The sequence below is a fragment of the Tachypleus tridentatus genome, chromosome 13, assembly GCF_004210375.1.
Source record: "Tachypleus tridentatus isolate NWPU-2018 chromosome 13, ASM421037v1, whole genome shotgun sequence".
Taxonomy (NCBI): Eukaryota; Metazoa; Arthropoda; class Merostomata; order Xiphosura; family Limulidae; genus Tachypleus; species Tachypleus tridentatus.
Window position 1 is genome coordinate 238,565,087 of NC_134837.1, and position 24,476 is coordinate 238,589,562.

Below are 24,476 nucleotides of genomic sequence, written 5' to 3' on the forward strand. Positions count from 1 at the left end.
TAATGTCTCTTTTTGTAAGGTTGTTTTTTAGTTTTCTGTTTTGTGAAATTATGTTGATGGTTTTGTGAGAAAATTCTTTGAAAAAATTGTTTAAGATGTTGTTTTAGGTGTTTCTGGAAAATATAAATTTGTAATTTTACCTGGGAAGTTTGGCTGTTGGATGTCACTAAAATTATCTAAGTTGTCGTCTTTCTGTTGGTTGTTTTTGGTTGTTTCCTTGTTTTTGTTCTCTGTAGAAAGTATCACAAGTCTCCTGGCTAGGTCTTCTAAACATGTTTTGATTTCTATGGTTGGAATGTACCTAGATGCTACAAAGTTGAGTCCCTTTGTTAAGTAGATGTATCTGTCAGTGTTTAAAATTTAAAGGTTGACAGCCTGCATAAACATGCTCGCCCTTCCAGCCGTGGGGGTGTATGACGGTCAATCCCACTATCTGTTGGCAAAAGAGTAGCCCAAGAGTTGGCGGTGGGTGGTGATGACTAGCTGCCTTCCCTCTAGTCTTACACTGCTAAATTAACGGCTAGCACAGATAGCCCTCAGTAGCTTTTCCAAAACAAACAAGACAGCATATTTCAGCACAATTACAGTCTTTTAGGAAAACATATTTCTGTCACTAACTGGAAAGTATGTTTGTTATGGAAGGAATAACTAGGCTTAAAATTATATGATTATTAAAATACAATAATAATATAAAACTAAGCAAGTTAAAGCTCAGATTAAATTAATAAATACTTGTAATGTTAATGAGTGGAAAACAGTGTTTTAAAACAACTTGCAAACAGTGAGTATAAATATATATCATGAAGTACTATATCAAAATACACTGAACTTGGATATAGCAAAGGTAGCTATTACACATCCTTACATTAAACACTGAAGACTAAATATAAATAGGAAAATAGTAGCCAAGGTCTCACAATATACTAATTGATTATTATATTTAATCCATTTCTTACAGTATACACTACTGAGTGAAGGTTTGCAAATTCTGTACTTCTTCAAAATTAACTTGATAATTTTGGAACAGCTCACATGTAAATACTGTGGCATATTTTGCGTAGTGTAGTTCTAGGTTACATAAGTCATGCATACAAACATAACAAGGCTTAGTAGAACCAGCCTTGAGTTGTTCCACTGTTGTAGTTTATCATCCACATAATTCAATTATGCAACAAAAAAACGATCTTGCCCATGTTTATACAATTAAGAAATCAATATTTTTATTTAATATTTTTCTTAAAAATGTATTTCCAATCATTTTTACCTCTACTCACACTACAACTCAACTGACAGGCTTTCTTTGTCCATCTAAGCATTGGTCTGATTTTTTGCACTTGTTCGTCTTTTATATCCCACATAATTGCCCTTGGTGATATTTGTCTCATGACACTCTCCACCTACATCAATGCACCCTCTATCCTAGTACTGTATATAAGCACCTTATTCAGATAATGTTATCACTTTTTCAAGATTGACTAAATGTGCAGTCTCTAACACTACCTCAGTAGAGGTAAGTATTACTGGAAGTACATTTTTGAATTAAGAAAATGTTAAATTCCAAAACATACCTCCTCTCACACTACAACTAAAATTCCATATATATATATATATATATATATACTTAAGAGTAAATAAAAACCTGTAGCCATACTGTGATGCACTCTGAGCTACTAGAGTGTTGATAAGAAAGTAAGCAATACAGAAGAGGACAAACATTTTTCTAAATTTGAAGTCTGAAAGGCAACACCTCAGCCTCAGAATGACAGGACCAGGAGTGACTTACTCATCTTAAGAAAACAAAACTAATCCAGTATATAATTATGAACATCATCTTCACTCATAAACCATGCCAACACAGTAAATTTCACTTGTCCCCAGAATTATAGGGAGGGTAAGGAACAGCTGTGTTCAACCAAGTACCCAAGATTGGATGTTTCTGCATTCAGAATTGAGGAAACAGTGTACCCTCTTCCATAAACAATATATTGATCAAATACTGATCAAAAAGAAAAGTCACACCCAACCCACTTGGATAGCTGAGTGTCAAATCTGAACCTGTGTTACAAGTAGGCTCCCACATAGGCTGGTACCACTCCTACCAACATCTGGGAAAAAAACATCCAGAGACCCAGACTGTTAGGTTCTCAACTTTGCCCTATTCTCCAAGAGTGGAGGAATGCACTCTCTCACACTGGCAAAAATGGCACTGTTTACCACCCTCACAACTTACTCAATCCTATGATCAACAAGAACCCACAGGTGATGGAACTGCCAGACCATGCAAATAATGCAAGATAAAAGTACTGGGGAGGTCCACATTCTAGTTTGCACAATGTCCTCCAGCAGACAATTCAAGAAGGCTGCTAAGGACATTGAAATGTGATAAATATGATTAGATGTGACTTAGATAAGATTCCTCACCATCCAAGAAAAACCAAAAAAGTTATATGCATTCATTTCATATCCACCTAATCAATGTAACTGGGGATAAATTCTAGAGAACTAAATGATCCCAATGAAGAAAAAAATAGTTGTCCAACATCTCTAAAAGTATTAATGCAGGTAACAAATCCTTCAAGACCCTCACTAGGCATAACAATAAACAAAACTTGATTAGTCAGAAAAGTAAGAAAGAGTGATCAGATGATTCTGTGAAAAAGAATTTATCTTCTACCATGGCTGAAAGTGTCTTAGGTTAGAAGAAGTAGTCTGAGAATGCAAGAAGAATGATAAATATCCTGTGGACAATCAAAGCAAACCACTACGACTGACAATGTTTGTAGATCAGCAATAACAAAAGATAAACTTTTGGGTAAAGGTGATACATTGCACATGAAACTAAGGTCACAAACAGGTGTTGAGAAAGGACATGTAATATAACCTTACTATACCAGTTAGGTAAGAGGAATGACTGTTTGGATCAAAGGACCCAATGCAACTTGAGGAATCTAGAAAGCAGTGGAGACTCAAAAGACATTTTGTCTTAGAGTATCAAACAGTAGTTGATAAGGCTGCCTCATAAAGGACAACTGTGGGTTCAAACTCTGCTCAATACACCATTGCTGACATGTGTGCCATTTGCATTGATAGTTGGTGATCAGAGGATTAAGCAAAAACTGAGATATATAAATGGCAACCTTAGAAATAAAACCCCAATGACCAAGGCTTGAACTTCTGAATAACCAAGTGTACCACATCAGATCATAACTTGCTCACAGAGATGGCCAAAGAGAAAGAGGTGGGTACTCCTAAAAATAATGCAAAAATACCAACAAGTAGCTACCAATCTGGTGCTATCAAGAGGAACCAACAATGAATTGAAAGAGAGTAGGTTGAGTAACATATGAATTGAAGGAAAGGCCTAGAGTTCTAATCTTGTCTTGTCCTGTTAGAATGAACCTCTTGCCAAACCCAAAGGTGAAGTATTAGATATAATCTTGCCAGTAATTGGATGTTCCAATGAGCACTCAACCCAACAATCATCAATGTTTTAAAATGAGAGCATACCCTACAGAACCTTGCAATGCAGTATATATTCTGTTGGGTGAATCTGTTTGGGTTGAAACAATTGATCTGCTACTGAAGTCATCACCTGTGGAACATGGCAAACATGTTATAATTGGTGCGATACTGAGAAAGGAGATCCAAGGTTCAAAAACAAGGAGTCCTGAACCAAGTGCTTTCTTGACAGGAAATGCAAGACACCACTGTGAAAATGTTGGAGTGTAGCCTGATAATTTTTTTCCTTAATATGCTCAGACCATGAAGAACAAAAAGAACTAAAACATTGCGTAGGGAAACCACATCATCAGTGCATAAACCTAAGAACTCCTGACTGTTGGGATATGCACCCCCTCCCTGAAGTGAAGCATTTGTGAAGAGATGATGGCAGAGGAACCCATACCTTAGTAGTGTATAGTCACACGAGATCAAAGAATGACACTGAATAAGGAAAACTGGGGAATACAGTGAATGAATGTTCATGATTCCTTAGTCACACAAAAACAACTGAAACTATCTCTTGTGCACTTGTCCCAAAAGCATGAGGGATTTGAGTGATGCCCATATTCCACACCACCATAGCTAAGATCACTAACAATCTCTAATTTTTGAGTGATGATAAGATATCAAAAGTGATGATAAGATATCTGAATGAGGTGCTTATATACAGTACTAGGACAGAGGGTACACTGATGTAGATGGTGTGTCAGGAGATAAATATCACCAAAGGGAATTAAATGGGGTATAAAAGACTTAAGCAAGCAAGAAAAAATCAGACCAATACTTAGATGGATAAAGAAAGCAACCTTGGCAATCAAGTAATAGCTGTAGTGTGAGAGGTATTATTTTGGAACAAATTTTAAAACTTGTATTTTCCTTTCTCAAAATCAAAATATTTAAAATGTAAAGATAATACTTCAAATATTAACTAAATGGAAAATAATAAGTGTAAAGACTCCTTAATTTTCTACTTGAAAAACAAAAGCAAAACATGATTGAATACTGTTGTACTGAGAAAAATAAAGAGATATTGTTCATTGCAAATCTTATTTTCAGATATCACATGCATCTCATTTCATCACAAGAAACATTCATGCTTTTATTAGAATTATTCAGAAAATATATTGATTTACCAGGGACAAATGGTGCAGTTATTTTGGTTGGTGTTTTTTCTACATTATTGGGTTTTGAATGTGAAGTAGTAGGTGTTGGATGAGATGGAGGAGGAGATGAATCAGCAGGAAAAGCAATTTCTTGCTCAAACCTAAAAACAAAGAAAAAATAAAATCAAAAACTGATTTGAAGAAATCACTATGAACTGCTTCAGATATGACTTTCTGTTCTGTCTGATACACTCAAAGTGAAATAAAACATTTAATCTATGCAATAATGAAAAATGAAAGAGTAAATGTTTGTATACAACATTATCTTTAACTCTAAATTAAGCATGTGGGATCATTAAGAACTATTACAATTTCTTTAACCCTTTCACAATGGGCCAGGGTTCAAAGGCCATGTCATCGTATTTGTTAACTTGCATTCAAAAGTTTATTGAACTACTATTTTATGAATTTATGTCAATAAATTTGAAATAAAATTGTAGAATATAATTCAAAATTTAATATTATATATGAATTAATTTCTTAATTTAAAAGTAAATATTAAAAGAACACATTCAGATATAGATTTTAGTAAGTCATATCGTATTTGGAATGTAGTACTTTAAAATTTGATGTTTGTGATGTCAAAATACTAAATCTGTAACTTAGCACAAATTAGGAACTCAAATTAATTATATTAACAAGCTAGAATATAAAATAAGAGCCTCATATGTTTTTATTTTGTTTTTCTTTTTTGAAATGGTCCCTTACATACTCTTACAACAATATATGACATGTAAATAACCAATTAACAGCTTAGAATGTCCCCAAGGTGGTTTTCTCAACTATTTTGATCTGTGAAAAGGCAACCATGTTCTTTTAATCCAAAATTAAGTTGGTAATATGCATCTTAAGTCTGATCAAGAGTTTCATATGTTTTTAAAATCTAAATACATTTTTGTTACTAAGCTTACTGAATTACAGTGGAATTCTATGGTACCAGTGTAGTTATTTGATTTCTTTGGTTGTTCAAATGTACATATAACACTTTAAAAAAATTTTGTTCAATATCCTCCATGTGCGAAATTTGAAAATGCTTAGCAACAAATGTACATCAATAACTAAATACAAAGGTCGTAGCAAGAAGAGATAATTGTTTGCTTTACTTCTTGATTTATGAAACTACATAAAAAACACATTTAATAATTTTTTTAAATAGTAATAATCTACACACACACACACACATATATATATATACATAGATAATGTATATCAACTAAAATGTGACAGTATATTATAAAATACTAGTCCATTAAAACACAGCCAAGAAAGAGAAGACTAAAGATCAGTTTCATGTTACTGACTAAGTAACATGAGTGTATGTGTACTGCATTAATGGAAGTTATGTAATGTAGCTAGACATGACTGGAAGGCTAATATAATAAAAAATATATATGTATGTACGTTCATATATAGCATTGTGACGTTTAAGCATGAAAGAAGCATAATATATATTTATTTCCTATTGTTTTTATGATGGTTACGAGGTTTGTCAAGTGACAGACCTGACATAATTAGAGTATAGAAAATATAGTCTTACTGGAAACAAACATTTAAAACATTCTTATAATGTTTTATAGATTATGCAAATAATGTTTGAGATTTTTGGGATAAAGAATAGTTTTTTTAATCATATGAAATCACTTGGCACTCGGACTAGTAATAAAAAGGGACTATTTTCACAAACAACTCTTTAGCAAAAAATTTCATTAAAAAATCTTATTTTTTGTATACACAATACATGTAATCTTTATGGAAAGTCTACCAAATTTTGTGAAGATTCACATGCTGTATCAAACGTTATAGTGCAAATGTGCAGATGAACTCATGTACATTACATCAAGATCGTAGCAAAAGGGCTAATTATTATCTAATAGATGGCACTTTACTTAGCCACACCCACAGTAGCAATCCTCATCAGTATTCTGCATTTGCTCCAAAATATTTTAATGTCTGGAAAACAAATTCTAGTTCTTCTGTATATTCAAATTTTTTCTGTATATTCAAAAAAAAAAAAAAAATCTATATACTTAATTTAAAAGCCCCTTGTTGAAAATATTCATTATGTTATCATTTTCTCTTCCTTGGCAATATCCCATTTCAAAAGTATTTGATACTGTTACTTTTAGTTGCCTGAATGAAAGTTTTTTTTTTAACCTTAACCATTTATTTTTGTAATTCCAATATTATACTTCTTTTTTCTTCTATCTTACACAATCTTACACTTATGTTTTAGTAACTCTTTAGCTTTCATGTCCCAACCTCCAATCTGAGAACTTCAATTAGTAATTTTCCACTAGCAATCAAACAATACAACAGTCTTTACATTTATACCAACCCACAAATATGGTACCTCTTCAATAATATCAAATCCACTAATACTAACCAAAGAACATATATATATATATTATTATCAAAAATAAAATATTTCCTTACAAATTAAAACTCTGTGAATTGCTACTGACCTTACATTTAGCAACTGTATTTTGCAACAAAAATAAATTTTGAATAGTTAGAGATACTAAGAAAATGAAATAACATAAATGCATAAAGAAAGACTATTTGGCCCAGCAAGGCTATCCTTTCACATCTACAATTAAGGAAACTAAAATAAAAAGTAAATTAAAATTCCCAAATTAAAAAGTATGTCATTATTACTTACTAAAATTTCAAATTAATACCTATAATAAGATATTAATATTTACCATAATAACTTTTGCAGGTATGTCTAGAATCTAATTCAAGTGAGTACTTCAGTTAACAGACAGTAAAGGTATGCACTGTTTCATTGAATGTTATATAATATTTTGTAAGATCAAAATGTAGGTAATTACAATTATCAGTAAATATTACTTAAACTTTACAAACAGAATTCAAAATACTTCTTTATTACCTGTTCATTTCCTCTTCCATCTCTTTTCGCCGTTCTTCCGTAAGAGACGCCATGATGAAAACTGCATGCAACACCACCAGCAAAGCAAAAGATATATTTTATTTATTTATCTTTATGGAGATTTCGGTTTAAATCCTCTGACTTTAAATAAAAATCATTGTTATTATAAAATACGATGAAAATTAATTTAGGGTGATTCATTTACTTACTTTCCATTATCAAGTTTTCAAACATACAAAGGGGTTATTTATCATTGATACAAAATTTTATTTATATTATCACGAAACGTTTGCACAAGAGGTGTGTGTTTTTCATATAGCAAAGCCACCAAAGGCTATCTGCTCAGCCCACCGAGGGGAATCGAACCCCTGATTTTAACGTTGTAAATCCGGAGACATACCGCTGTACTAGCGAGGGACTGCAGAAGAGGAGTGAATTATAATTCTTAGCATTTGTAAGTATTGAAATTATAATCTAAAAATGCATACAAGCAGGACTTTGGTGTGGCTAGTGTGATCGCGCTCTCTAAATTACGCTAAATGTTTAAATTTATATAAAATGTGAAAAATCAACCGTAGAAACCAACAAAATACCATATTTTTCTTAGGGGGTATGCCTGTATGTTCTCCGGTATGACTTCACCACTTATTTTAATTTTTTCTCCAAAAGTGACACTTCCCTTTACAGATATTTATCTACTCCTGGTTAAGAAACGTAGATAATTTTGTTTCTACAGTCAACGTGATATGAACAATGCACCTTCACTTAACACCTTTGTGTTTAAGAACATAACCAAATAGTGAACTATTTATGCTGTACTCAATGTGTGCATTGAATCTTGCTTTTTAGTGATACAAGCCTTTAAATTTATCGCTGAGTCACATTGGCTGGTTAACATTGAGCTCATTTAGTTTTGCGAGCTGCTAACTACAGTTATCACAAACAAATTGAAGAACAAAGCTAGTCAGGATTATTCTGTAAATAATAATTATGTAAATCCTTATCATTTGTTTATTGTTAAACACAAAGTTTGTGTGTGTTTTCTTATAGCAAAGCCACATCGGGTTATCTGCTCAGCCCACCGAGGAGAATCGAACCCCTGATTTTAGCGTTGTAAATCCGGCGACATACCGCTGTACTAGCGGGGTACCAAACACAAAGTTACATAATAGACTATTCGGTTTTTAGTGTTATAAGCCATCAAGAATACCGCCGAGTCACAGGAGCAATTCGTTATAAATTAATATTTTCTATATTTATAAAATGCAAATAATTTAATATACACATAAGAAAATTACAGAAGAGTAGTGAAATGTTATAAGACAAGTGATACCTCATTTTACTTCAGAAATGATTATATCAAGGAAATAGTGCATTTCATGTAGTTGAAATAAATGAAAACCATCAATGCAGAATATTTAAGCATTGGCATCTGCATATGTGTAGACACGGGTTAGACCTGTGGTAGATGTCTAGATTTCAGAGCTGGTAAGCTGGGATCGAGTTTTGGCTATACCACAAAATATTCTCGCACTTCAAGCTATGGAGACATTACAAGGATGTAAGTCAATCCCTCAGTCTGAACGGATGGTGTTAGAATACTGCTGGGAGGGGCTCTTTTCCACCTGGTTGGCAGTTCAAAATTAAGGACGGCAGGAGAAAGCCTCAGTAGCTATGTCATAAATACAAATTGATATATTTGTATGTATTCATTTTTGAAATAATTTAATTTAACACTTGTTTGTTTGTTATTAAACACGAAGCTATACAATGGCCTAAGCTGTCAGCGCTTTGCCCACTAGCGATACTGAAACCAGGCTTTTAACGCTGTAAGCCTTCAAATATATCGTTGATTCACTGGGATACCTTTTGTAATGCAATCTGAACTTACATTGGGGTTGTCCCTAACAACTGTTAACACATCAATCCAATATAATTTGAAAATTTCAAATTACCAGTGGCATGGAAAGCAAACTACTTTACATGCTAACAAAGAATTCTGCTCTTAGATGAAATTTTGGTCTAGACTTCCAAGACATATTTACTAATACTTCTATGGCCTGTGAGTGTTATAATATTATGGTTAATCCAACTATTCGTTGGTAAAAGAGTAATTCCAAAGTTGGCAGTGGATAGTGTTGACTAGCTGCTTTCTCTCTAGTCTATTATTTTAAAATTAGAGACGGCTAGAGCACATGGTTCTCGAGTAACTTTGGGTGAAATTCAAATAAACTAATATCTTTATAACCCAAGTCTCATAAAAATCGAAAAATAAAAACAAATTTTCATGAGTAGCTTATTGAAAACCTCAAATAATGTGTAATGTCAAATTAGCACTGGTGGACCCAAAGCAGTGCCAAAAGGGATCCTGGTGCCCAAACGAAAGAAACAAATGTCACGATAATTTCAGCCCACAAACAGGAGGTTTATTACTATTATATTTTCGAGCCCTATTGTTGAAAGTTTAGCATCGTAAGTATGCGAGATGATTTTCAAATATTTCTTGAGGCACATTTCACTATTACAGACAATACAAAAACGAGCCCCGGGACCCCACACGATAAATTTGTTTGTTTTTTGAAATTTCGCGCAAAGCTACATGAGAGCTATTTGCGCTAGCTTTCTCTAATTTAGCAGTGTAAGGCTAGAGGGAAGCAGATAGTCATCACCACCCACCACCAACTCTTAGGTTACTTTTTACCAACGAATACTTGGATTGATTGTCACATTTTTTATTATTTTGTATAGTTTAGTTTAACAGAGATTAAATATATTAGAAAGGTTTTGAACATTAAATCAACATGTCAGAAACTAACTCCAACAATTACTGTAACGGTGGAATAGAATGTATCAAAACTGCATTTTGAGATTGTGTTTCGTAGATTATGCAATGAAACGTGAAATCGATTGCTTGTGTGAAAGGTAGGCGGTAGCCCTTTCTAAAGCAAAGTACTATTGCATTAAGAAAATGATGTTTTCAGACAGGAGATATACTTAGCTTTTTGTTGTTCCTTTGAAAAGGTGGGCTTAAAGAATCATCCTTTTGGTATCTTAAAATATATTCATTCCTAACAGTCTCAGCTGAAATGACTAGGTTTCCCATGTCTATAACAATTCTCTTTTTCTGGCATCCTTTGGGAAAAATTCTTATTCTCCACAAGGTTTTTTTCTGCAATATATCCTTTAAAGTTGCACTTCAAGAATCTAATGTTTTGTGGTTTATTCCCTTTATCCTGTACAACTAGTTATCAAACTAATACTTTTAGTTCTTCTAGACTATCATCATCAGTGTGAGTGATGTTTCAATATTACTTGTTGATCCCACAAATTTGAGATGATGTTTACTTGTGAGTTCAATGAATTTTAGTTCCATTGCCAACTGCAGAACTTCCTTTAAATATGTACATCTACTTTGCTTCAGCCTAATTCTCACATTTTTGTCTGTTATGGCATCTATAAACTAATCATGTGCCAACTAATACACCATTTCATAAAAAGGGGCTGTGTAAAACAATTGGACAAGCCTCTCCAAATCTTCCGTAAGTTCAACTGAAATTTCTTCTTTCCTCCAAACTCTGTTAAAGGGCTTTGCTCTGGACACTTTGTTATGATGTAATACTTCAAACCTCTTGGATAAGGCAGCTACCAATACTTACTAATTTATTTTCCAGAAGTTTCATTCTGCCACATGCCTGGCATGGCCAGGTGGGTTAAGGCATTCAACTCATAATCTGAGGGTCGCGGGTTCAAATCCCTGTCGCACCAAACATACATGCTCTTTCAGCCATGGGGGTGTTATAATGTGATGCTCAATCCAACTATTCATTGGTAAAAGAGTAGCCCAAGAGTTGACAGTAGGTGGTGATGACTAGCTGCCTTCCCTCTAGTCTTACACTGCTAATTAAGGGTGGCTAGTGCAGATAGCCCTTGTGTAGCTTTGCGTGAAATTAAAAAAAAACAAAAAAAAATCATTCTGCCACCAATCTTCTTTTCTTCCTCATTGATATTGTTTTAAACATCTTCCATTTCATTATCACATTTTTGTACTTCTTTGACATCCTTCTACATTTTTCAAATTTATTATTGCAATCTCTCTGCATTTCCCATAAAACTTTATGGATTTTGTCTTCAATCTGATTTATTTTTCATTTTAATTCTTTTTAAAAACTCTCTTTTAACTCCTCCATTATACTTATGTTACAGCCTTTTAATTTTTTGTCTTGTTTTTCCTAGCCTTCTTTTATTTTGTTATCTCATTCATTTCAGTTCTCTTTTAATCTTCTATAAATTTCTATTTGGTTTTCTTTTGATTTAGATATTTAGCAAAAGTTTCTTTCATTTGTATTTCCAAATATGATATTATTAAGGTGAATTTAATGTGATACGTCCTCTAGCTAACATTTAAATTACAGCATAAAAATGATTTGAATTATAACAACACATTGAAAGCACAAACACTTATATTATTATTAATTCTACAGATTAATAACAATATTAATCCAAAATAAATATTTGTACCAATTAGTTACTTATTTCAGTGGTACATTTCACATCATTAACATGTATGCATAAATATTTTAGTCAATAGTGAATAAAACTTCTAATGCAACTGTAATGCTTGTTGTTTTAAACAAAAGTGTATAGTTATAATAAATACAATTAGAAAACAGTGAATTTCAGTCACATAAGTTAAAATGTGATAAAATTATACATATAACTAAATACTATTGTCTTTTAGTGATTATGAGTTTCAAGCCTTTTCTAATCTATAGTTTTGCTGTCTTGTCATGAAGGTTTCTAATGGCTTGATTATAGTGATTGCAGTTAAATGTACTTACATCTGTTTTATGTATATTGCCTTTTTCACTTTGAAAAGAAATAAAAGTAAAGTGCAATTTATAGTATAAATATTTCTGATATATAGCACCTAAACACACACAGAAATACAAGTTTTGTGTAATCTGTTCATATGACTGTGGTGATTTGAGGATCACCTGTCAGGAATTTAAATTTTTTTTCACAATTGACAAGTGTGAAAAGTATTTTGGGCATAATAAAATTATTATAGGAATGTGAACAAAATATTACAATTTCCTAAACTAAGGTTCATCTTGAAAAAAAACACTGAAACTTTTGTCACTGGGATTAAGAGATAAATAAATCAGCCTATTTACTTCAACAGGAGTCATTTTTAACATTCTTTGAATTCTAATGAAGCAAGAAATAATTCAGGGATAGAAAGGAAACAAATCTAGTATCAAATAAATTATATTGCATTGGATTTACAGTTTTTCTCTTCAAAACTTGAAGTGCTGCTGTTTTCACGTTTGTTGAGATTGTATTCTTATTAAAAAAGTAAATAAACTGAAAAAAATAATGCTTTTCAAACTCTTCCTATAATTATTGAATGTTTAACACATGAGTGAGGAATGTGAGTGATGGATAAGAGAGTTAGGAAATGAGTAATAATAAGAAAATAATACTTAAGGATTGTCTATGTAAAATTTAACAAGTTAGCCCGGTATGGCCAAGCGTGTTAAGGTGTGCGACTCGTAATCTGAGGGTTGCAGATTCGCATCCCGGTCGCGCCAAACATGCTTGCCCTTTTCAGCCGTGGGGGTGTTACAATGTTACAGTCAATCCCACTATTCGTTGGTAAAAGAGTAGTCCAAGAGTTGGCGGTGGGTGGTGATGACTAGCTGCCTTCCCTCTAGTCTTACACTGCTAAGTTAGGGAGGGCTAGCACAGATAGCCCTCGAGTAGCTTTGTGCGAAATTCCAAAAACAAACAAACAAACATTAACTACAAGTTAAAGATATAAGGTTCTTAGAAAATGTTGCTTGTTAGGGCAAATAATTGCTCTTTATATACTTTTATAATTAAAAACTAAATATTTTTCAGACCAACTTTTCAGTATTCATTCACTTTCATTACCTGCTAGTCTTTAGACGTTATAGAAATTAAATTTGTTTAAGTGATTTGCACTGGTTTTATTTCTATTAACTGTGTAGTTTAATTGACAATATAAAGCAAATAACATTTTTGATTAATTCTGAAATATAAGAGAAACTTTAACACAAATATACCAAAGTAAATATATATATTGTATGTTGATGTCTGGTCTGATATATTTAGTTCAGATTATAATTTAGAATACAAAAATATGTTGAAATCTCAAAAATGGTGAAGTTTTCTTTATTATTTTGATAAATTCACTCAGTTCACATTTTTCAAAATACATCGAATACCCTTCTCAAATTATATTTATATTATCCAAAATGGCCTAATACTAAACAAAATACCTGTCTCACTGAAAAGTTAACAAAAGTTTAAATGAAATAACAAAATGATAACAATAACATTCATGAAAGACTTGAATAAGTTAAAAGTCAGAAGAACAGTATTTTAAAATTAAAACAAACTAAGTAGTAGAATTTGTAAAACAGGTTCTTTCAGTTAGTCTTAACAGCTTTCTGCTTTCTGATGGTGAAGGAATATGTACACACTTTTTCTTCAAAGCACTAATTTCTGCATCTAAGAGGTGAATTTCTTGTGCTTGTAAAGCAACTAGTTGAGAAAGATGTTTTATTTCTTCTCTCTGAGACTGTCTTAGTCCTGCTGAAGAAGCTTCCTAACCACACCAAGAATGCATCATCTTGATTAATAATTAATCCACATAAGTTTATTGAAGTTTACATGAAACAAAATGTTAAAATTATTTCTTTCCATAATATAATTAACTAACAACAAAATTGGTTATTACTGTTTTAAAATGTAATCTCTGTATAAAGGCTAGTGTCTGCAATATCATGTTATGCTTGCTTTTATGAAACACAAGTCATAAAAGCCAAAATGCATTTACCCACACAGAATAATTTGATTACTGTCTGGCCATTACAATTTTAGTGATGGGGGTGAAAGAGAACTGTGACACCTTATAAGTGTAGTCAGGGGAGTACTTAAAGTATTTGGCACTGGGGGGATCATTCCTTTGGCACCCCACCATAAACAATTTTAAAATTTAAACACACAGAAAAATATATTATGCTTGCAAGTAGATTTTTAACAATACAGTATTGCCATAAGCAAATTGGAAATAAGAAGAATGTTGGGCATCAAAAATTCAGTGAACAGGTGATACTGCATTTTATTTCATACAAAAAACCCAGGAAATCCAGTCTTAACATTTAGCCTAATCTTCAAAGGTAAATTGAGATAGTTCACAGTCTCTGTTTTCCAGCCTTAATTTCTGCAAACTAATTCATGACATCATCAAAATTCATCTTCTTTGCATAATCATGTTCATTTGAAAGTAAAGCCAGATTTGTCAGTCTCGTCTAACTCATGGTTGAGAAATGAAATCTTTTATCAATTTCAATTTGGAAAAATCTTCTTTCACGTGAAGCAATAGATACACAGACAGTCAAAAAGAACCTCAAACACAGTAACAAGCTTGGCAGAGATTCACAAAAATCCCTTTTCAAATTGTTTGAAGATTTTTTGGGAGGTGGGTGGGAAGAGGGGAAGATTTAAGTGCAAAAATGACTCCTAAAAAAACAGAAAACTGAAAGTTACTCACAAATAACTAAACCAATGATAAAATGAAAATTAATAGCATATACAGTAAATACAGAAGTGAAAGAAAACATTATTACCACAGAAAAGCTTCAAACAACCAGTTCTCAAACTTTTTTCCAACCCATCAAATCCCATCAAACATACTTTCCCTTTTAGCCATCAGGGAAATGTAATGTGATGGTCATTTTTCATTGGTAGAGTAGCCCAAGAATTAGAGGTGACTGTTGTTGACTAGCTGTTTTTTCTCTATTCTGTCATTTCTAAATTAGGGACAGCTAGCATGGATAATCTTCAAGTAGCTTTGCATGAAATTCCAAAAGCAAACAGTCCTACTCAAAAACTCGGTTACTTAGAGAATTCAGAATTAGGTTAAAAAGACTTTATTTTTGAGGAAATGGTGTTTTCCACAACTCAAAAGACTAACAATCAAGAGGAAAAATTGGTCTCTGAAGGGTGGTTGTTGTCTGAGAGAATTATTTGGGTCTAGGAATACAAAGTGAGACAATGAGATATCACATGAATGTGAGAAATATTCTCACTATCACTAAGGTAGTTTTGTAATGATGAGGTAGGAAATGGTAACTTTGAACCAGTTGCAAGAGAGGAAGAAGTCTGCAGGGCAGCTGCAGTTACTATACTTACACATATTGTCCTGTCAAACTACATCACACCATATTCAAGCCCAGCTAAGGACTAACCAAATTCCAGTATTATGATGCAATCACAATAGTATCTAGCAAAAGAACAGCACCATCCAAATCATCCCATGGTTTTCATGTTGCAGTCTATACTGATGATGCCCCTGCTTTGATATCCCCATGAAAGAGAAGAGCAAAGGGTTGCTTTCTCTGTGGATTGTTGGGTTACTTTTGTTTAGATTACTAGTTCCTTCCAAAGTAGCAAAATAGAAAAGGTTACTCGTAATAACTGACGACTCAGCAGGTGCAGGTCAGGGTACAAAAGCAAGTGATAAAGTACTTTGGTTGATACAAGAGAAGTTTAGAACAATGGTAGATCTCATGATGTATAAGGCATTCTAAGCAAAACTACCATATGAGCCAGGTTGATATAAAAGTTTTTGTGGTAAGTAATGATAAATTTTATGTGAATGGAGAGGTGAACCTCTGACTTTGTGTAGAAATCACCATTCATGAAAAGAAGTTAGTCATTGCCAACCTCATTCTATCATTAGCATCTTTGAGAGCTTATATATTTATATATTAGTTTTGTCTATGCAATTAGTGAACTAGCGAACTGATGTTCCATGAAAGAATTGTCCAATGTCTGCAAAATTGGGTACATGAGCAATGAACTATGTAAATGAATGTGGGAAAGTAATTCACAGTACACCCAAGTATGTAAGTGGAATTCTGTGATTTACTACAGGTGAAGCCTAGACTGTTGGTGCCATGTAACATGGTAGTTCACTCCATACATGAAATGTAGTGTTTCCTGTTAAGAAGGCAAACAGTATTAGCTTGAGCAGTTATTTGTTTCAAAAAGGACAAGATCCCAGTGTTATTCTGCAATTATGGACAATCAGCCATCCAGCTTCCCACTAGAGTGGTCCTAAGTATAATAAGACCTGTTGTGTCAAATCTGCAAGCAAGTGTGCAGTTAACCAACATATCTCACATCACTAGCTGAGGATTGTGCAAACAATCTAGACTGAATACAGCAGCAGCTGCTCAATGACATGATTGAACATGCTGGTGTATTTGTGGAATTAGATGTCTTGGGGCAGACAGTCATCACATAATAACTGTAGAGGTGCTTACTTCAACCCCAGTTTCCCTTACCACTTTCTGTATGTCATTACGTGTTAAACGAGGATTCCTACTAACTTCTCTGAGAACCTTCCTCTTGGTTCTCTCTGGAATTTTGGTGGGGAGTCCAGAATGAGTGAGATTAGCAGTTGATCCTGTAAACTTAAACTTAGCAATTATGCTTTAACAGTACATTTTGGCACATTAAGTTGTGGAGCAATACTGGAAGGAGACACACGAGACTTGTATTTTACAATAATTTGGTTTTTTAAATCACTGGATAGTTGTTTCCTGTTCACCATGATGACCAAGCAGATAATGACGGAGATGGCGCTAAATTGCTAGAAGTAAATTTTTTGCTGGCTAAATTCCAATAATTATGAACCTAGTGTCTAGTTCTGGAATGGTATAATGTAGTTTATTCGCTAAACTAAACAAAATTTTTACGGGAATATCAGTTTTTTCACACATTCTGAAATGTACAAACACTTTCTGCTCTTCCTATTTTTGGTTATTTGTTTATAAACAGTTTATTTGTCATTTAATTTACATAAAAATTTATTTAGATGTGTGTTAGTATAATATTTATAATATAATATATGTCTATTAGCCTAATCATGATACTTTTTAAGTCATGAGCAAAAAACTAATTGGGATGCAAACGTATGAACACTTTCTGTCATAACTGTATATATGACACATATCTGATTAAACAACCACCATGCAGGTCTTCCTGGAACACTATAGATGTATCCATTATTGAGGTACAGCAGATGTTAAAGGACAGGATAATACAATCTTTAGAGAGTTCTTGGTTATATCCTTTAATAACTAGCAGAAAGGTGGAAGGTACACTCATTTCTTTATTTATTTTAGAAGTAAGAACATGATAACTTGTGCTGATGCCTTTCAATTACTGTGAATAGATGCTTGGAAATACTGAAAGCTATACAATGATTTAACATGTAAGACCTAGTGTTTGGGCATTGACAAGTTCAGCTGGTTGGTGGGGCAAGAGCTAAAACTACTTTCAATGTGAGAAATAATAATCCATGATGATAAGAAAACCCACTTGTAAAGAAAATTATATATTTAAAAACGGTTGGTATGGGTAGAGAAAGCACTAATGGAGGAGCTAACAACATCTCGACCTTCTTCTATGACAATGACCAAAGAGAGTCAAAATGTTGTTCGCTCCTCTATTAGTGCTTTCTCTACTCATACCAGCCGTTTTTAAATAAATAAGTGTGAGAAATAGTTTGTATGGGTTTTGCATCATGCTATTTGGTTTGTGTAATGCATCCACAACCTTTGCAAGGCTAATAAAACTCAGCATCAATATTCAATCCAAGTTTATAACTGTTTTATAACTATAACAGTTAATTTTTGTTCAACAAAGATTCTTTATAAAATAAAAACTTGTAAAACGTCTATATTTATGCAATTTATGATATTAATTTTACCATTTCATATTGTTATGTATTAGTTTGTCATTTTTCTTTCTCACTAAAGATGTTTGATTTTACTGAAATTTTTGTTAAAGTTTCTAAAATTTAAAATTTTTAAATAATATAACTTTACCATTTTTCTCTGCTTTTTCTGCAGTTCTTCTTCTAATTGCAGCTTTTCTTGAGTCAATGTTGCCAACACCTGAAGATGTTGACTGTTATTTTTTATTAACACAGCAAGCCGGTCTCTTTTATTTTCAATATTTCTCTAAAATTGAGAAAAACAACAACAAAGTTTTATATATTTATACACTTGTGGATTTTGAGAAATAGAACATAGCACGAACCTAAACAAAGTAACTAATGTTTATAAGAACTTCCACATCTAGTTAAACTAACTTACCTGTCTGTTTCCTAATTTATGTCTGTTTGTCTGATGTTACAAGTTGTTATGAGGAAATGGCTTAACAAATTTGGTAAAGAAACTTGAATAGATTCCACCCAACAAAGGTAGAGTTTAAATGAATAAGCACTCAGATGAATAGTTTAAGTTTGGTGTCAAATTCATCTTTGCTACCCTAATGCTGCAAATGCATAGTCAACTAAATAAGAAAGTTGGTAGTAAAATGATGTTTAACATTGCAAGCAAAACAAGTATCCTTACAACAGAAGATTTGGTCATGTGCTACAGCTCAAAATGATGGAAGATCGTGACTTATGCCTCTACTTGTAGTGTTAAATATATTATTTCTCGCTCAGCATTGCCAGATACCCTTACTAATCTCTCATGATTTGTGCTACATGTACTTTTAGCTTTGTCCTGTCAATACAGGTGAAGTTGGTAAGTAAAAATAAGTTATCTTTTTTTCTTAAACAATGGAAATAATGATGGCAGAATCTCTAAATAATGTTTCAATTATCACTGAAGAAGTTTTTTTAAAATTTTAACAAGCTAGTTTCAATACCAATCTTGTTAATCATAATAAATCCCAAAAGCAAAGTCCAACATTAAGTATTCAAATTACATCTGACAGCCAATGTCTTCTCAAAGAATATTAAAATTCCAAAGATAAACTTATTAAAGCTTCAATTATCTTTAGTTTATCAGAATTAAAAGACAGAATATAAACTCAGATATTTAAAGTTTTTACAATCATATCTTCCCAAAGTACAAATTAATTTTGATTAAATGACTGTATGTGTAGTTATAAATTCATTTATTTATAATCAGAAAAAGTTAATATCTTCATACATTGAAAATATATTTCCAATAAATACTTACTTCTGTTCACAATTTGATTGCCCTCTAGTGTGCAAAATGTCAGTCACCGTAGCCTTGAACTCCCACCTAATCACCTATATACCATATGGTTCAGCTGCTTTTAAGTATGCAAATTAGTATGCTACAGACCTCAACCAATAGGGATGCAATACACCCTCCTATCTCAGCTTATTTCTTCTATGAATTAAACTCAATCATCTTATTAGGCATGAAAAGCAACTCTGGAAGTGAGGAGAAAAAGTGAGAAGTGTGACAGTGGGTAAGTACCTATTGGAAAGACATTTTAAGTGTAGAAAAATATTACTTTCTGATATTATCAACCACCTCCTCTCACAGTTACAGCTAGAATCCCACACTGAACAGGTGAGGAACTGGCATAAAATTACTTAGATAAGCCTTCTTCAAAAACATTTGAAGAGTACCCATGGAGTGTGCTACCTCTAGGTAGAGAAAATACAACCATGGGAGACTACACCACACCTGAATCAAGTATACTCTTCTCCCAAGTGATGTGTCACAATCAAAGGTTGAAACAAGTGATCCATTATAAATCCAAAAGGAAGAGTAATGTGTGGAGAGTGGCTAGGGTGCATAAGACCATAATTAGGAAATCAATTCCAGTCCAAACCAGTGGCATTAGAAGGAAATTGACTGACTTCTGACAGGTAGATGGTCCTCAGCTATTCAACTTAGGTGTAGGAAGTATAAGGGAAGAGGAGCCGTCATTCCAAGAACCCAAACCAACATGTATGTACAGTCAACACAACTTGGAAGGTATAACTTTACGACATCAGGAAGATTGAAATACAATATGGAAAGTCAATTTCACTTCAAAACCAATTGCCAATGGGTGTTTAACATCCAAACTGTAGTAGGGGGAAGTTCCCAGCCCACTTTCATGCAAGGAATTATGTTGGCTGCTCCAGCTCCAACCAAAATCAGTTGCCTAGGGACCACAATTCAGTGGTAGGAGGGAGGGTTTCTAGGCAGAGGGGCAAACTACAAAACAGACAGAAAAATCCAGTCCAGACTGGCAGCATTTGGAGTAAAATGTTAGGCCCACAACAGAATGTCTCTGTTCTATTCTTGACTGAGTGGTATTATGCACACTCGGTAGAATTTTTTATCACTCCAGTGGCTAGGAGCTGGGAAGTGGTAAAAGTCCAGAAGACGCATCAGCAGAGAAAGTGCAATGAGTGACCATGAAATCTTATTTCAAAAACCAAATCATTCACAATTCTGACAGTGTAAGGAATTTTAGAGATGGGCAGCAGTCTCTTTCTGTTTTACTCATGTTAGTACACGAGTGCATGTACAGTCCAGTATGAATATATTTCTGATGCAGTACAATGAGAGGGAACCTGCAAGTATTCTTGTGGAATAACCCATCTCAACAGTGAGTGTGACAGACCTTAGGGTACTCACAGTGTGAATTTGAGATATCAGTATACCTAGACAGACATCACTGACCACAGAGCAGGATCCATAATATGTTAAGTAGGTCCCTGAAAAGAAATGAAACAAAAAATTTTACCCATTTAGAGTTGTATTGACATCTGGAAAATGGTTACAGGGGGAAGATACTACCTAGCTGAGCAGGAATCTGCCAGATAATGCAAGTAGCATGACACCAAGGTGTAAGGAGTGGTCCATAAGTCAACCTGGATAATCTTCAAAAAACGAGAGAAATGAGCAGCCCAGGACATTGGAAAACGACAAATCAGATGGTACAATACACAGACTAACTGGCAGGAAAGAAAGGAAAATGCAATATTGATAACCACACGAACCAAACACGTAAGTGAGATAGGAGAAATATCATTAGAAATAGATTCCCTGAGTAAACATGTGGAAGCGAGAGCCATGGAAGGGTGTTGTGTGTGACTTGTAACACTGTAAAGCAAGGATCAGACACAGTACACGATCCTGATTAGAGTGGGAGAAAATATGGGATATGAAAAGAAGGGAAGTAACTGGAGAGGAAAATACAAGGAAAAAATAGGAAAAACAAAAGAGAGGTGACAGGGCTGCCCTACAGCCCACAATGATTAAAAAGGGCAGATCTTTGTCAAACAACCAAGTAAAAATAGATATCTGAGAAAGAGAAGGAGAGGAAGAGAATCATCCACATCAGGTAGACCAATGACAGAACATTCTTCAATATATTATACATACATGAACAAGGAACATACAGTGTGAGACAACAGGGATGTTAAATATACAGATAGTCTCAAACACCTTGCAAGGGACCTGAAAAACGTTATGCATGAAGCTGGGATGTGGGAACATAAGGAAATTAATTGGGGTTGAAGATAGATGTTAGGGTATGTATAGAAGAAAGGTCCTTCCAATTCTGGCTGAATGCATCCATGTCTAAAGCCAGAGGATATAGAACTGGGGACCAAAAGAGAATCTTAGCATACAAGTGAGAGGCAAATGTACCCAGTTGGGGATTGTCCAAACTGAGAACATAGCCATCAGCATACCTGGAGTAGAAAGACTACTCTGGGGGTAGAATAGATGATTTGTGACAAGACAGGAAACAAATTTGATAGCTGTGAGCCCAAAAGATGAGAATATAGTGCAGGAACAAAAGTACTGGGATCAAATGTCCCCTTAACTGCTGAGGATAGAGACAACTAATAAGTTGATGGAATGAATCATAACTTTTATGCCACACAAGGATAAAAGATAATGAACTATCACCAGATAAACAGCACTAAAGAAAAAAAATGTCCAAAATCAAGCACTAGGTTTTAACAACATCATGCCAAAGGGGTTCAACTGCTATAAGAGAGTGTGTCACATTATTACTGGTGGAATGTTGTTGCATACTAATTTGCATGTTTAAACACAGCAGAACCATGTGGCATACATACGGAATTAGGTGGGAGTTCAAGACTAGTTGGCAAGCAAAAATTTGCACACTGAGAATAGCTGTAACTGAGCAGATGTAGGTAATTGTATCATAAAACTGATTTTTTTTTCTAAGTTGTTACCATTATGTAAAATATGCATTCTCAATTACAATGTTTTATTTCTTAATTCACTTTCTTTAATAGTTCTCCCATGTATAACATTTATATTACAAGTATTTACAAAATGCAGTTGCATCAATTCTTCTTTCACCATACATATGCTTTATTATTATATCAACTTCTCACCTCCACATGAACTATTCAGCAAACAAGTAAAAACACCTACAAACCATGCACAATTCTGATAGTGTAAGGAATGTTAGAGGTGGATAGCAGTAGGAGGAAGTTCCCAGCCCACTTCCATGAACAGAGTGGGAGAAAATATGGGATATGAAAAGAAGGAAAGTAACTGGAGAGGAAAATACATGGAAAAAATAGGAAAAACAAAAGAAAGGCAAGAGGGCTGCCCAACAGCAAACAATGATTAAAAAGGGCAGACCTTTGTCAAACAACCAAGTAAAAACAGATATCTGGCCAAGGCATTGTATCATTTCTTTTTTACATTGCTGCTTTAACTCAGAAGTTTTTTTTTCCATTTGATTACACTCTCTGGCCATATATACAAAAATAATTTTCACTGTGTGTGTCTATAATACATCTTTAAATTTTTCAATGCTAAAAATAAATAGGTATGTCATCCAAAAATAAGGAGGCAACAGGTCACTCTTCTTCTTTTTAAATACCAAAATGATTGCCATCATTACGTCTATGTTTACAATTATTTTATTCTTTTCATAATTTCTAACAAAATTACAGAAGTACCTCCCATTCCTTTAGAACCTTATCATGATGCAACTGACGAGCTTTCTGCTTTGCCTGTATTTCCCCCAGTTTCATGTTTGCTCCTTGCATCTCCAACTGTTCTAAGTCCACAACATGGCCAAAGCGTTGTGTCATTTCTTTTTTACATTGCTGCGTTAACTCAGAAGCTTTTTTTTCCATTCTTTTACACTCTCTGGCCAATTTTTGGTATTTCATATGTGTTTCTCTGAAGAATGGGAGAATATTTTGTTTAGGTACACACACACATGCATATACATGAGTTTTTTTTAAATCTTAAAGAATTTAAAAATTTAAATGTCTATATTTTATATAAATTTTAAACTGAAATTTATTACTTTCAAATAAGTGTTTAGTTATTTTTGGTTTTTATACTTTTCAGACTGAACAGTAGTCTGTAATGCAATGGAACTTGTTCAGTAAAGAAGAGTTTGGTAAATACAGAACAATTACATATATATATATATATATATAATGTTTAAAATTTTATAGATGTCAGCCAAAGAAATTCAAAGTTGTATGAAATCATATAAATATTACTTCAAAAAATCTGTGTTTTATTCTCCAATGGTAAGTTCTTTAAGAACCATAATTAATTTTCATTACCATTAATGTGAATTAAACTTATATGCCCATTTAATTCTTAAGTGTAGAAAATTTAACTGCCCTCTCATGAGTCAGTGGCACATCTCAACAGTTAATGTTCTGATGAACCAACAGGCAATTTGTAAATACTGTGCATTGTTTCTGCTAACAATACTTTATATTTTACAGAAAAACCTTGAGATTCACTGTTAGAAACTGATCTTATCTCAAATAGTCATTTACCTACTTATTCATAGGAATTTTAATTTTAATGCATTTACAAAATGCTCAGCTGTAAATAGATTAAACATAAAGTTGCTAACTTTAGTAAAAAAAACAATTTTTGCTTGTTATTATAATAAGTTTTCCAGAAATTTCTGACCTTGTGCTGTTTTCAGATATTATGAGTCAGATACAAATTACTTAAAAGACATATTGATAAAATCTTACATACATAAACACTGTGCTTGAATCAAATTCATGCATTTAGCTTTTGTCATAATTT

General features: G+C 33.3%; 2 protein-coding genes across 7 annotated transcripts in view; both read right to left on the reverse strand.

The window, feature by feature from the left end:
• The window catches only part of LOC143240811 (uncharacterized), a 37,762-nt gene extending 30,054 nt beyond the window's left edge, over positions 1–7,708 (reverse strand). For all 4 annotated transcript variants that reach the window (XM_076483912.1, XM_076483913.1, XM_076483914.1 and 1 more), the window contains exons 1-2: positions 7,555–7,708; positions 4,635–4,765 (exon numbers count right to left, since the gene is read on the reverse strand). In XM_076483912.1, the coding sequence (XP_076340027.1) occupies positions 4,635–4,765; positions 7,555–7,607 (184 nt within the window). In that variant the 5' untranslated portion in view covers positions 7,608–7,708. The remainder of the gene's footprint in view (positions 1–4,634; positions 4,766–7,554) is intronic.
• A 6,029-nt stretch (positions 7,709–13,737) lies between these two features.
• Positions 13,738–24,476, reverse strand: part of LOC143238024 (cilia- and flagella-associated protein 44) — a 134,534-nt gene continuing 123,795 nt past the window's right edge. For 2 of the 3 annotated variants that reach the window (XM_076477910.1, XM_076477909.1), the window contains exons 32-34: positions 23,369–23,594; positions 18,480–18,614; positions 13,738–14,185 (exon numbers count right to left, since the gene is read on the reverse strand). In XM_076477910.1, the coding sequence (XP_076334025.1) occupies positions 13,976–14,185; positions 18,480–18,614; positions 23,369–23,594 (571 nt within the window). In that variant the 3' untranslated portion in view covers positions 13,738–13,975. Of the gene's footprint in view, positions 14,210–18,479; positions 18,615–23,368; positions 23,595–24,476 lie in introns of all 3 variants that reach the window. The other variant, XM_076477911.1, reaches the window with a different exon arrangement.